Source organism: Heloderma suspectum, chromosome 17 (assembly GCF_057233095.1).
Source record: "Heloderma suspectum isolate Gila_16-S chromosome 17, 16-S_ref, whole genome shotgun sequence".
Classification (NCBI taxonomy): domain Eukaryota; kingdom Metazoa; phylum Chordata; class Lepidosauria; order Squamata; family Helodermatidae; genus Heloderma; species Heloderma suspectum.
In genome coordinates, this window is record NC_139474.1 from 10,776,754 (window position 1) to 10,791,090 (window position 14,337).

At 48.4% G+C, this 14,337-nt stretch overlaps 1 protein-coding gene across 1 annotated transcript; it reads left to right on the plus strand.

The window, feature by feature from the left end:
• The first annotated feature begins 6,474 nt into the window (after positions 1-6,474).
• Positions 6,475-12,045, plus strand: LOC146334470 (homeobox protein SIX6-like). Its single transcript, XM_084823605.1, has 3 exons — positions 6,475-6,867; positions 8,479-8,642; positions 10,271-12,045. Exons 1-3 carry the CDS (start codon positions 6,475-6,477, stop codon positions 10,449-10,451), a joined length of 738 nt encoding a protein of 245 aa, XP_084679731.1. The 3' UTR covers positions 10,452-12,045.
• The last annotated feature ends 2,292 nt before the right edge of the window (positions 12,046-14,337 follow it).

The window sequence follows — 14,337 nt, forward strand, 5'->3', positions numbered from 1 at the left end:
TGCGAAGACGGGCTCACGCTGGGGGCGAAGAACCCACCGTGACTGCGCTTAAACTCTTTTGCCTGCCTTCACCTTAATGCCATTTAATATCCCCACTTCACGCGTAAGGAAGCGTTGAGAGGGTGGATAAACCCTCCGCATTTTGCTGCCCTCCAAGCACACGGGCTGTGAGTGCGATTGCCGCATTAGGCGGAGGGGCGATATGTCTTGCACTGCCCTTCCTTCGATCCTTCAAGAGTGAGAGAAAGAGAATGCACATGGCGGATGACTTCAATCTAAATTGTCAGTCCGATTCCTTACTTGACTGAGTGATTGTTGCCGCTGCTGTTCTTATTCATTCATTTAAAGTATTTTCAGCTCACTCCTCAGCCAAAAAAGCTTCCTGGAGCAACCTACAGTCAAACAGTGGACAAGACAGTCCCTGCCCACAGGCGTACATCCTTAAAAAAGAAAAGAAAAGGAAGACATGACACACAAGGAAAAAGGGATGAGGAGGGAAGAAGAAAAAATTAGAGGAAAAAATCTGGCAGCAGGCGGTTTCTGTGGAGTAGGCCCTGATGTTCCCTATATCTGCTCCTATCATTATTATATTATATACAGTATATTTATATTATATTATAATAATATATACTAATAAAAAGGTAAAGGTGTCCCCAGCCAGTCGTGTCCGACTCTAGGGTGCGGTGCTCATCCCCGTTTCTAAGCCGAAGAGCCAGCGCTGTCCAAAGACGCTTCCGTGGCCATGTGGCCGGCATGACTGAACACCGAGGCGCGCGGAACGCTGTCACCTTCCCCGCCGAGGCGGTACCTATTTATCTACTTGCAATTTCTTGCTTTCGAACTGCTAGGTTGGCAGGAGCTGGGACTGAAGACGGGAGCTCACTCCGTCACGCGGCCCTCGGGTCTCGAACTGCTGACCTGCCGACCTTCCAGTCTGCAGTTCAGCGTCTTAACCACTAAGCCACCGCGGCCCCCTCTCTATATATATACTAATAATATAGCATTATTATTATTATTATTCACTCCAAATAGATGGGGAGGATTGAAGTCAAAATAGGGCCACTGAGAAACAAGAGGGAGGGATATCAGCCTGCTCAGGGAAACTCTGAGATTTGCAGAAGTGCTATTTATATATTCAAAGAAAGCCTAAATGGAAACCTACACGCATACGCATGCGCGCGCGCACACCAACCCGACCAAACTGCCCAATGAGAACTGAGCATGTTCAGTAGCCATGGAATGTTGAGTATCAGTTAGAAAAGAAAAGCAGAAAACTGGGCTGAGGAAAATGGAATGGAGTATACCAACAGATGGCACATTTCGCTGGCTGGCTGGAACCCTGATCAGGAATGGAGGACACACTGCAACACTGTGTTGCAGGTCCCAGTCATTTAATAGATTTCTATCCTGCTTCCCTACATGAGCCTCTTCAAAGGGGCTGATGGTAAAACCAAACTTTTAAGTGGTACAAACAGAACCCAAGGCAAATATAAAAACTGAGAACGAGAACTGTAACGACATCAGGATAAACCCAGGGGACGCGCCAGAAGGAGCCAGACACAAAAACACATAGCGATGTGCACCATTAAGAGCCAAATGGATTTCCCCAGGGATGGTATGTGCCACCACCAAAAAGCCCCTGTTTCTTTTGCCTGCCAACCATGACCGTAAACAACAATGGGGCAAGGATCAGGCCCTCCGAAGCTGATCTTAAGACCTAGGGCCATTCACAGAGGAACAGATTCAACTTTCAAGGAAGATTTTGCCTGAAAATATCTGTGCACACAAAAGAGATGCGGATGTTTAAGCAATGGATTAAGCCACACCATGGCCACTCCCGGGGAAACCGGGGTCAAAATCTAGGGCTGAGCCCAGTGGAATCAGCAGGAGATCCTAGATTCACTTCGGGGAACTGAGGTCTCCGAATCCCACCCACCCATCTGGCTCCTCTTTCCTTCTTGTTGGCAGATCCAGAAAGAGCCTATGTGGCTGGCAACCTTCAACACACAACCTACCCACCCTTTGACACATAAGAAGTCAGAGCCTGGAGCACACGGCACACTGCCTCCCTGAGCTGTTTAAAACCCTCTTGAATGGGGTGATTATCAACCAGTAATCGGCACACCAAAGTATCAAGGCTTCATCCCAGCATCTCAGAGGCAGCTCTAGATGCAGAAAGGAAGCAGCTGCTAGGAGCCAGCAGCTGCTCGCACACAGGGTGCTGGGGCCTTTCAGGATGCGTCCACACCTCCAGGTTCTCCGTCCTGACGTTCCCAACTCTTCTCTGGCTCTGTAACTGCAAGAAAGACATTCTGAGGATAACAAGGTAAACAGCATTTGTATTAGAATAGCTGCTTTAAAAAACAAACCAACAAGAAAGCCCTAAAAACTAAAGTTTTTGAGATCAGCAGAACCACTTGAACGTTAAAACAAAGATTTTACAGAGGTGCCATTTCAGATTTCAGTGGAAGGTGGGGGTTGCCAACTGTCCAGAAAAAAAAATCCTGACCTGCTCCTGAGCTTTAAATGGAGCTTCATCTGTGGCTATCAGGAAGCTGATGTTTTACACTGCACAGAGAGTTCAACGCCCTCACCGGCTCATTCCTGGAAATCGAGCCACCGGTATAGCACAAGCACAGGGGCTGGGTTACAAGTTGGCAACTCTAGAGTGGAAGTGGAGGAGCAAAGAGGTTGTGGAGGGGTATGAGTCATAGCAAGTTGGAATGCTGTTGGAATGGCAAAATGGGAAGGAAAGAAGGAATTTTAAGAGAATTTGTTGTGCTTACTTTTTTGTATTGCCTAAGAACCAGAGATATTGTTGCTGCTACGGAATAAATTACCTGTGATCTGGAGCCAGAGGGCAAGGAGCATGTGTCTCCCCTCGCACTGCCCCCCTGCCTAAATGGTCCCCATGCCTATTTTTCCACTGTTGGGTTAGTTCCCAAAAACACCAAGAGCTTACTGCTGTTGGAATTTTCCTGCGGCTAGAAGATGATGTCTGGCCAGGCTCGGATGTCTCGAAGCTCAGTGTGGAAGAGAACTTCACCTTACAGCAGCACTGGAATCCCTTTGGCAGGTTTTGGTGGATAGCAGGGGAGGGGGGTCTTACCCTTCACCAAAAAAGAGGAACACATAAGCCAAAGAGAGGAGAAAAGAGGGCGCCGCTGTGTCTATTGATCCACATTTAGAAACAAGGACTAGAGTTTAAATAGAAATACATCTCACCAGAACAGGGAAGAGGAAGATTATGTCCTTGGGCACTGTGGAAGGGCAACTTTGAGGCCCCGCTCTGCTCTCTTCTTAGGGTCCTTTATCTTTACATCAGATCTGGACCGGGCAGCCTTCAAACAGAGGATGCCTTCAAAGAGAGGGCTGATGGCCCTTCACATAGAGAACTGTTCGGGTTGTCACCTTTTAAAATGATTCCCGCTCCTGTGCCTTTGACTGACGGAAATTCAGCAGGCCAGGCTTCTGCCATAACTTTTTCCAGGGCTAACCCCACGTGCTCCTGTCCCACGGGACCCCAAATTCTCTGCACCCAGAGAAAACAGAATCCAGCAATCTGTGTTATAAATGAGTGAATTAAGATTTATACAGGCCCCTCAATGTACAAAGGGTTTCATACGCCTTTTCAGAGCAAAGGGTTTCATACCCCCAAACGGTAACAGCCGGGGTTGGAGGGCAAAGGTCTCCGCTCCCAAGGCGTTTACAGTCACAATGCGGGATACAATTTTATTGACGTTGTCCATTGCTGCTCAGGGCTGGCCCAAGCCATTTTTCTGCCTGAGGCACAGCAGGAAATGGTGCCCCTCACACCATGCAGTCAAGGTGCATAGGACGCAAAGCCAGGCACATTATTTGGGCACATGAGGCAGAAAATCCCACAAGCACCTTTCCTCACCTCTAGCAGTAAAAATACAATCTTAACAAACCGAACAGCTAACAATTGGCTGCCCCTTTAAATCTGCTTCTCTGACATTCAGTTCTGCTCTTGGGATGAAAGAGGTTCCCCACCCTTGTTTAAGGTAACAGGTTTCTGGGGTGCCAGCCGCCATCCTAGAGACCTCGTAAGGAACATGCTTTGGCTGGCTGTTGAGGCATTCAAGGTGTGCCCAGTTGCTCAATCTGTACATTTATTTATTTACTTACTTATTTACTTCATTACAGCATTTATATAACGCTTCACTTCTAAACAGATTCTGGAGTGATGAACAATAAAAGATAAAATGATAAAAAGGGACAAGAAACAAAACACCATTATAAACAAACTTATTAAAAAAATACTGATTAAAACAAATGTGGCTGGTCAGTCAAGGAAGGCTTTCTGGAATAAAGCTGTTTTCTGGAGGTGCTGCAAACATCACAGTATTGCCGCCTGCCTGGCCTCCAGAGGCAGGGAGTTCCACAGAAAGGGGGCCACCACACTGAAGGCCTTTCTCTGGGTGGACTCCAATCAGGTCATAGTTCCACGCCGAACCACCTGGAACATATGTAAATAAGTGCAAATATTACAAGGTGGCAAGAAGCTTCCAGTGAGCTCCTTCCGGGGAAGTACTCCACCCAGGACCGGCTCCGGATTTGAGGTGGACATAGGCAAAGGGGGCTTTATACATAGATCCCACCACCACCCGGGCTTACCAGCAGCACTCCAAGCATAGCTAGGAGCTGCCATTTTAATTTCCCACAATGCCTCTGTGCCTGACATAGTGTCAGGACATTGACACTATTTGATTTCCCCAGGACATTAGGGAAATCAAAATGGAGGCGTGCAGATGTAACGGCCAGATACGGAGGGGCAGGAGTCGGCACTAGGCTGGCCCTTCTGGGCCCCAGGCAGCTGTCCTAGGATGCAAAGCAGGGCTGGCGTCAAGAGTAGGTATTGCTGGGCACCTGCCAAGGGCCCACAGGCCAGCAGGGGCCCACTGACAAGAGCCCCCAGAGTTGCTTCCCCATTCCAACCTGCTTGTTTACCAGCCTCTCTCAGGCCCAGACCACAGCAGTGGGGGTGAGAAGGAGGAGCGGCACAGGCCCCCTGTTGCCTATGTCCACCGTCTGCGGTGATCTTGGAGCCCAAGAAAATAATCTGTCACTGCTTCCATTTCTTCCCCTTCCATATGCCAGGAAGTGATGGGGCCAGATGCCATGATCTTAGTTTTCTTAATGTTGAGTTTCAAACCAGCTTTTGCACTCTCCTCTTTCACCCTCAACAAGAGGCTCTTGAGATCCTCTTTGCTTTCTGCCACTAGCGTGGTATCGTCTGCATATCGGAGGTTGTTGATAATTCTCCCGGCAATCTTAATTCTGACCTGTGATTCATCCACCCGGCGTTTTTCATGATGTACTCGGCATATAAGTTAAATAAGCAGGGCGACAATATTCAGCTTTGTCGTACTCCTCCATGTCCGGTTCTTACTGTTGCTTCTTGACCCTCGTACAGGTTTCTGAGGAGACAGGTAAGGTGGTCTGGTACTCCCATCTCTTTAAGAATTTGCCACAGTTTGTTGTGATCCACACAATCAAAGGCTTTAGCGTAGTCAATGAAGCAGAAATAGACGTTTTTCTGGAATTCTCTTGGTTTCTCCATGATCCAGTGGTACAAAGATGAAGGACATATAAATAAGTAAACAAGTAAAGTTTACAAACAAACAAGTTTACAAATAAGTAAACAACCTAAAACGTACAACTGTAATAATAAATTACAGTTAATTAAAGTTAATTACAGTAAATAAATTACAGTTAATTAAATAATAAAACAAGGCATCCAAACAATAACATACATCCATGAACAAACACCAGCTACCAAAATTAAACGAAAGCAAAGGCCTAGATACATTGTGAGTATTTTTAAAAAATCTTAATTGCATTTAATATAATTATGTCAGCTGACCTGTAGAACGTACTGTGGAAAGATCAATAGTTTTAACAAAATAAATACATGTAATCAGGGTGGGTGTGTAAGTCTTTCTTGACTCCAAATATGATAGTTTTATAATGAAAAGGTGGTATTACATTTCATTAACAACTTAAGGTGCAATCCTATGCACGTTAAGAAAGTCCTACAACTCCCATGCTGGCTGGGGAATGCTGGGAATTGTAGGACTTTTGTTCTGTCTAAACATGTGTAGGATTGCACCCTCAATAAATAATAAAGTCATTGTTATTCAACATGTGAAAAGCCCTCCAGGGCTTTCTGGAAGAAAACGGGATGGGGGGGGTGGAGAGAGGTTTGCAACTCCGCACCCGTTATTATTGTAATGCCAGTAATATGATCTCCACTGTATGATCTGCTTCTGTATTATTTTGTACTATTTTCCCTTCTCTCCCAAACTTTTCTCCCTTCCTCACCCCTCCACTCACGACCTTCCAGGTGCTTGGCTGTTGTTTCCCCTGTCCCTGGTTCGGCCACCTTGTTCTTCCTCGTCCCGCCGGCCTGCCTTTAGAGCATTCCCTTCCTTGTACCCTTGCCCGCCCCAAATGGCCTTGCCCCCACCAAGCATCTCCCTCTTTTCCCCAAGCCAGGTGGCCCGCGCCTGTGGAGCCCTGCAGGAGAGCGGGGAGTTCGAGCGCCTCGCCCGTCTCTTGTGGTCTCTGCCGCCGCCTCTTGCCCTCCTGCACCCTGAAGGCCCCAGCTGCTCCCACGCCAACTGCCATGACTTGGACTGGCTAAGCAGGCCGCTCCCCTCTGCTGCTTGGCTGGCGCCCTCTTGCTACCGGGCCGCTGCCGACCACCTGGAACCTTTTGGTGTGCTCCGGCCCAGAGACAGGTTTCTGGGGCACCTACCAGACTGCTCGCCTGCCTGGAAGAAACTACCAGGTCTGCCAAGGGATTCTGCTCAAGAGGGGGAACAGAAAGCCGACGGCTTCAAGGTGAGCAGCAGGGACGGCGTCAGGGATAGGCCTGGTCGGGCACCTGCCGAGGGCCCACACTCCAGTGACAAGAGCCCCCTGGAGTTGCTCCTCCTCTTCACCATTGCAACAGTGGTACAGGCGCTAGTAACCTCAAGACTGGATTGCTGCGATGCACACTACGTGGGGCTGCCCTTGAGGCTGCTCCGGAAGCTGGAGTTAGTGCAGAACGCAGCAGCTCGGCTGTTGTCGGGAGCTGCCCCTTTCCAGCATGCAACTCCTTTGCTGAGGGAACCGCACTGGCTGCCTATTCGCTACCGGGCCAGGTTTCAGGTTTTAGTACTAGTGTACAAAGCCCTAAACAACTTGGGACCAGAATATCTGAGAGAGCACCTTCTCCCTTACCAGCCTGCCCAGTCACCGAGGCATCCTGGTGGTTCCACATGGGCCTATGGCCCGATTGGAGTCCACCAGGAGAAGAGCCTTCAGCATGGCAGCCCCCTTTCTTTGGAACTCCCTGCCCCTGGAGGTCAGTCAGGCGCCAACACTGTGTCATTTCCGGCGCCTCCTGAAAACAGCTCTCTTCCAGGAGGCATGCCTTAATTGACCAGTCACAGTTTCTATCGGCAGCATGCTGTTTCTTAAGCGTGATTTTAACGGGTGGTGTTTTAATATTCCTATTCTTTTACTGTTTTATCTTTTGTGTTCACCGCTCTGAAATCTGTTTTGGATATGGAGCGGGATATAAATATTGTAAATAAAGAAATAGAACTGCTTGTTCACCTGCGTCTTGTTCTGGCTGAGGCAACAGTGGTGGTGAGAAGGACGAACAGGAGATGCCATGGCCTGCCCTCTCCCTGGCTCTCTGCCTCTCAAGCAAGCAAGCAAGCGGTAGCAATGATGAGAAAGAGGAAGAGCAAGAGCAAGAGCAGCTGCTAACAAGTTACTTGAAGGAACACCTTCACCCATCTCAGCACGCTTGCATGCTAAGATCACCAAGAGAGGCCCTTCTCATTTGTCCACCTGTGAGGGCAGGTACCTGGGTGGGTAGACAAGACAGGGCCTTTTCTGCAGTGGCCCCACACCTCTGGAATAAGTTGCCATCGGCGATCTGCCAGGCCCCATCATTGCCCTAAAAGCATACTACTTTACTCTGGCCTTCTCCTGATGATGTTTTAGTGGATTAGATCGGGGCTGCAGTTGTCTGTTGTGAATTTCATTTCATACTGGTGAAACTTACAGGAGAAACCATAAAATCAGAGGGGTGGGGAGGCGATAATATTCGTTTTCATTAGAAGCAATACCACACAGGTGGGCAATTTGTGGCCCTCCAGATTTTTTGGCCTACAACTCCCATCAGCCCAAGCCAGCTTGGTCGATGGTGAGGGATGATGGGTGTTGTAGGCCAGAACAAAGACCCTGCAATAAAGAAGAGCAAATGTGAAAAAGAAACAGAAGAGGCCAAATGCACCTCACAAGAAAGGGAGTTCCAGAGCTGAGATGCCAGGATCGCTGTCCTTGCCTTGTTAAAAACCGGCAAGAGGGTGGATATGCTTCTTTGGTGTGTGTGGGGGGGTTGCTTTTCAGGCTCCCCCTCTTTCTGCACTAACCCCCTTTCTCCATTCCTCCCAGGAAAGGACACGGAACCTGCTACGGGAATGGTACCTCCAGGACCCGTACCCTAACCCTTCCCGCAAGCGGCATCTTGCCCAAGCCACAGGGCTCACTCCCACCCAGGTGGGGAACTGGTTCAAAAACCGCCGGCAGAGGGACCGGGCGGCATCGGCCAAGCACAGGTGAGAGACGTCTGGACAGGGTTCGAGGTGAGGCAAAAACATCCGGCCTTCCAAGGCAGATGCAGCTCAAGTTCTTTCTGTCCTGTCGATGAAGGAATGTGCATATTTTCTCTTATTGAAACAAACAGAAGCGCAATTCTCACCCAGCGCTGAAGTCCAGGGCCCCCAAAAGTCAGGGATGGCCCAAATGACCACTCAGGGAACAGCAAGTGATGAGGGTGTCAGGACAGCAGAAGCGAGCCCCATTTTATTCCTGTAGTCATGATGGGGCTGTGACTTTAAACATGACGCTTCACATGCTTGGAGTGATTCTTTTTCTTTTTAAAGAAAAACTAAAACTAACTCACCTAACCTATACAAACCTAAGTGAATGTAACGTAAATTAATGTAAATTAACTTAAACTAGATTAAGTAAATTTCGGCTGTCTAGCTGCAGGAAGGCAGAGTGGGGGAAGCGGCTGCCAGATGACACGTTGGATGTTTCATACTGGTATTTCCGCCTTCCCCAGCCTGGAACACCCCCAAGAATGCCCCAGTTTTGCCGCTCCGCACTCCTCTTCTGAGCGTGGAGTGCGGGGCTGTTCCATGCTGCCTACAAGGCAGTGTGGGAAGGGGGAAAGGTCAGTTCTCAGGGAACCGACCATGGCGCGGGATCCGAGGTCAGTTCCTGGCAACTGACGTATCCTATGGCCGTCCAGCCACTGACTAGCGTCCATAGGATTGCGCCCTCTTTTTTTCTTTTCTTTTTTATTCTATAAAAAAAACCAGGGTTGGCAAACAGTGTTTTGGGTCAGATTGGTACCACAGGTCCCTAGCCCTGAGGTTCAACACTGTTGGTTCAGGGTGTGCCGGTCCCGGCGGTCCATTTCTCTTTTGCAGGGAAGTCTCGGCATGGGAAACTACTCACAGTTCCTTGTCGCCATCATTGTACCTCTTTTCTACGGGAGCAGAAACGGGGCTTGCATGTGTGTGTGTGTTTAAAACTAGCATACAGCAAAGGGTTTTGTAGCTCCCTGGAGACTAACACATTTATTTTGGCATAAGCTTTCATGGGCTGGAGGTCAGATACAGAGTCCCACGATGCAACTGACTAACACAGCAATTCCTCCAGAAGCTTTAGGGTGCAATCCTATGCATATTTTAGACAGAAATAAGTCCTACAACTCCCAGCATTCCCCAGCCTGCAGTGCTGCCTCTACTAGCCAGTGTGATGTACTGGGTAGAGTGTTGGACTGGGACTCAGGAGATCCAGGTTCTGGTCCCCACTGGGCCATGAAGCTCACTGGGTGACTTTGGGCCAGTCACTGACTCTTGGCCTAATCTATCCTCACAGGGTTGTTGTTGTGAGGATAAAATGGAGAGGAAGGGCGCTTTGCCAGAGGAAAAAAGGCAGGATATAAATGTAGTAATAAATAGAAATAAATAAATAAACAAACAAAGAAACAAACAAATAAAACAGCAGTAAAATTTTATGGTCACCTTTACGTATATCTAAGCAGCAATCTCAAAGATTAGAAAAATTCACTGTATTCTCCAATAATCATAGGAGCTCTAGCTACGATGCTTGCTCTCTTCTTCTTTTCATCAACCTCGCTTTTTTAGTTCTTCCCCTCTCCGTTCCTTGCTAGGCTGCAAAAGGAGCCATTGACCCAGCTTAGAGACTCTATCTGCTCTTCTAGAAGTGAGAGCCTAAACAGCACCCCCTTCCCGCTGGAAGACAGCAGTACAGCCAGTGATCAGAGGGATCCCACCGCACACACCAGTGATGACGAGACCAGCCAAGGAGCAGTGAAGAGCTGGGAAGACTGAGCCACCGAGAGGTCCTCTTTGTAACAAAACTGACTGGATGGGGAGTGGGCGGTGTGGGGAGTGAGCAACAGATATAGGAGACAGGCCTCATGAGCCCTGTTACCTTAGAGAACGGGATGGGAAATAGGTTTAAGGAAAGCCAGGTGCAGAAAGGGTGTGTGGCAGAAATTTAGGGAATGGAGCGGATTCTTTGCTGGTTTTCTCTGCATTCCACTTACCTTTCCCTGAGCAGGGTGGGGTGGGTTGCCATCCTTCGGAGGAAACAGTCCTGGAGTCTTGTGGTCAGCTTTCAAAAAGACGTTTATTTGTATCACGAGAAGGACCCCAACTTGATTAGTGCAAGCCCCAGAATCCAGCAAGGCTCTGGGATGTGCTGGGTTGCTTCGCCCAGACTGCTTTTTTTTTGCAGCATCTAATACAACAGGAGTGGAGAACCTCTTTCAACCCAAGGGCCGCATTCTAAGCTTTTGAGGGCCACATTCCAGTGGTGGGTGGGGCTTAAGGCAAAAGGGGCGTGACCAAAAGCGGCCACCTGTTTTAGCTTAAAGCTCTTGTTGCCCAGTAACTAAGACTTAGGGGAGGGATTTCAACTTTTTAGCATGGGATGAAAAAAAACGTGCAAGAGCTGGGAAACCACCACACGATCAGTGGTTGGGGGTGGTGAAGGGGGGTCATCTGGGGAACTCCAGAGGACCAGGAGAGCTAGATTTCACCTCTGGGTCTGAGGTTCCTCACTCCTCTAATACATCCAGGGCAAAACTAAACGCCCTGCTTGACTATTCACTCCTCCAGGCGCCTCTGTGGTTTCTAGAAAACTCTTATCACACCGCATCAGGTTGGTAAGCTACGCAGATGGACGGGCTCCCTGTTTAGCAAGGTGGCCAGGATGGAATGTTATGGAGACAGGCAGAGGGGCAGGAAGGTGAAATGCCAGGGTTGTGGTGGTGGGGAATAGATTTGGGGCATTTCAGTGTCAACGTGGCCGTTAATAAGAATGATTAAGAGCAGGGGTGGGGTCGGGGAAAATATATAGGGGTGCTTGGAGGATAAGAAAAGTCAGGGATAAATTTAGATGCCTGGGGGAACTGTATCAGGGAGTGGAGGGCAAGATTGATCGTGATTACCATTATGGTACAATTGTTCGCCTTTTAAATTATGTGCAAGAGATGATGTACCTAAAAGGCTTGATGATCCTGTTTTGAACCTCTTAGTGTCAGATTATTATAGACATGATGACACTTAGAGCACCAATCACCTTTTGGAGAAAAGGGAGGAAAAGCAACCAGCCATTCCCCTCCGAATAGGGGACCAGTGAATCCAGGGACCTTACAGCCATCCGATAGATTGGGGTGAAACCACCATGTCCATGAAGCTTTTGACTCATCATCCCTCCGCTGAAACAAAACGTACATACCTGTCGAAATTTAGATTCTAAGCTCTTTGGGGGCAGAGACCTGCCTTTTGATTTTATTTATGTTACCCTGTATAAGCCATTGTGTATTATTTATGGCGCTGTACCAAAGAAGTAGTTCTGTTCTGGAATTTACAGCCCTACTAAACCGCAGTGCTGTTTTAATAAACGGTGTTATTTCGTATTCTCGATTCTCTGGGGCCAATGTGTCGCTTAAAACCATTAAAAAAAAGGAGGAACCTGGGAACTACAGACCAGTCAGTCTGACATCAATCCCTGGGAAAATTCTGGAGCAGATCATAAAGCAATCCATCTGGGAGCACCTTGACAACAATGCCGTGATTACTCGAAGCCAACATGGATTTGTCAAAAACAAGTCCTGCCAGACAAATCTGATCTCATTTTTTGATCAAGTCACCTCCCTTGTAGACCGTGGGAATGCTGTAGACATCATATACCTCGACTTCAGCAAAGCTTTCGACAAAGTGCCCCATGATATCCTGATGAGCAAACTAGCTTGAAGTGGGCTAGATGAAACAACGATCATGTGGATCCACAGTTGGCTACAGAATCGGACTCAAAGAGTGCTTATCAATGGGACCTTCTCAAGCTGGGGAGAGGTAACGAGTGGGGTACCGCAGGGCTCAGTCCTGGGCCCAGTGCTCTTCAATATTTTTATTAATGACTTGGAGGAGGAGGTGCAGGGAATGCTGATCAAATTTGCAGATGACACAAAATTGGAAGGGATAGCTAATACTTTGGAAGACAGAAACAAAATTCAAAGTGATCTGGATAGACTGGAGTGCTGGGCAGAAAACAACAGAATGGCATTTAATAGGGACAAATGCCAAGTTCTGCACCTAGGAAAAAGAAACCAAATGCACAGTTACAAGATGGGGGATACGTGGCTCAACCACACTACGAGCGAGAAGGATCTTGGAATTGTCATCGATCACAAGCTGAATATGAGCCAACAATGTGATGTGGCTGCAAAAAAGGCAAATGCTATTTTGGGCTGCATTCATAGGAGCATCGCTTCCAAATCCCGGGAAGTACTAGTTCCCCTCTACTCAGCACTGGTTAGGCCTCATCTGGAGTACTGTGTCCAGTTCTGGGCACCACACTTTAAGAAGGATGCAGACAAGCTGGAGAGGGTTCAAAGGAGGGCAACAAAGATGATCAGGGGACTGGAAACAAAGCCCTATGAAGAGAGACTGAAAGAACTGGGCATGTTTAGCCTTGAGAAGAGAAGACTGAGGGGAGATATGATAGCGCTCTTCAAGTACTTGAAAGGTTGTCACAGAGAAGAAGGCCAGGATCTCTTCTTGATCATCCCAGAGTGCAGGACACGGAATAATGGGCTCAAGTTACAGGAAGCCAGATTCCGACTGAACATCAGGAAAAACTTCCTGAGTGTCAGAGCAATACGGCAATGGAACCAATTACCTGGGGAGGTGGTGGGCTCTCCCACACTGGAGGCCTTCAAGACGAGGCTGGACAGCCATTTGTCAGGGATGCTCTGACTTGGATTCCTGCATTGAGCAGGGGGTTGGACTCGATGGCCTTGTAGGCCCCTTCCAACCCTACTATTCTATGATTCTATGATCTGGTGGAAGGGGGACAGTCACCATCTTGGGAAGCTGCCTCTGCCCGCTCTTAGAATTTGGGTTTGGAAGATTGCCTCCGACACAAAAGCTCTTCATTCCAAAACACGCTGTGTTCGTTAATTTTTTTTTTTAAAGGTTGGTACCTTTGACAACACATTTGTTTTGAGAGCCACTTACTGGAGGCAGTGATAGTTGGTCTGTCTCCGGGCCTCCCAAGAGAGCACAGCTCTGCTTCCTGTAATGGTTGGCAATCGAATATAAGCAGACAATAACGGCGTGGGTTGCGCTGCATTTAGGGTACAATCCTACAGAAAAATAGTCCTACGAGTCCCAGTATTACCCAACCAGCTGCCCACGGGAAGCCCACAAGCAGGACAGGAGTGCAACAGCACCCTCCGGCCCATGTGCCCCAGCACCCCCAGCACATAGGCACACTGCCTCTGATACTGGGGGTAGCATAGAGCCATCAGGACCAGTAGCCATTGATGGCCTTTTCCTCCATGAATTTGGCCAATCCCCTTTTAAAATCATCCAAATTGGTGGCCGTCATTATGTCTTGTGGAAGTGAGTTCCACAGTTTGTGCCATGTGAAGAAGTCCTTCCTTTTAATTGCCCTGAATCTCCCACCAATCAGCTTCATGGGGTGTCCCCTTTGGGTCTTGGTATTATGAGAGTGGGAGAAAAATGCCTCTCTATCCACTTTCCCCACACTATGCATCATTTTCTACACCTCGATCACGTCTACCCTCCTTCGCCTCTTTTCTAAGCTAAACAGCCCTGGATGTTCATCTACCGCTTTTGCGCATCACCGGTCCGAGTGTTCACCCCGCCTCCGAAACCAGCTTGGCCCCCCTTGAGTCAATGGAAT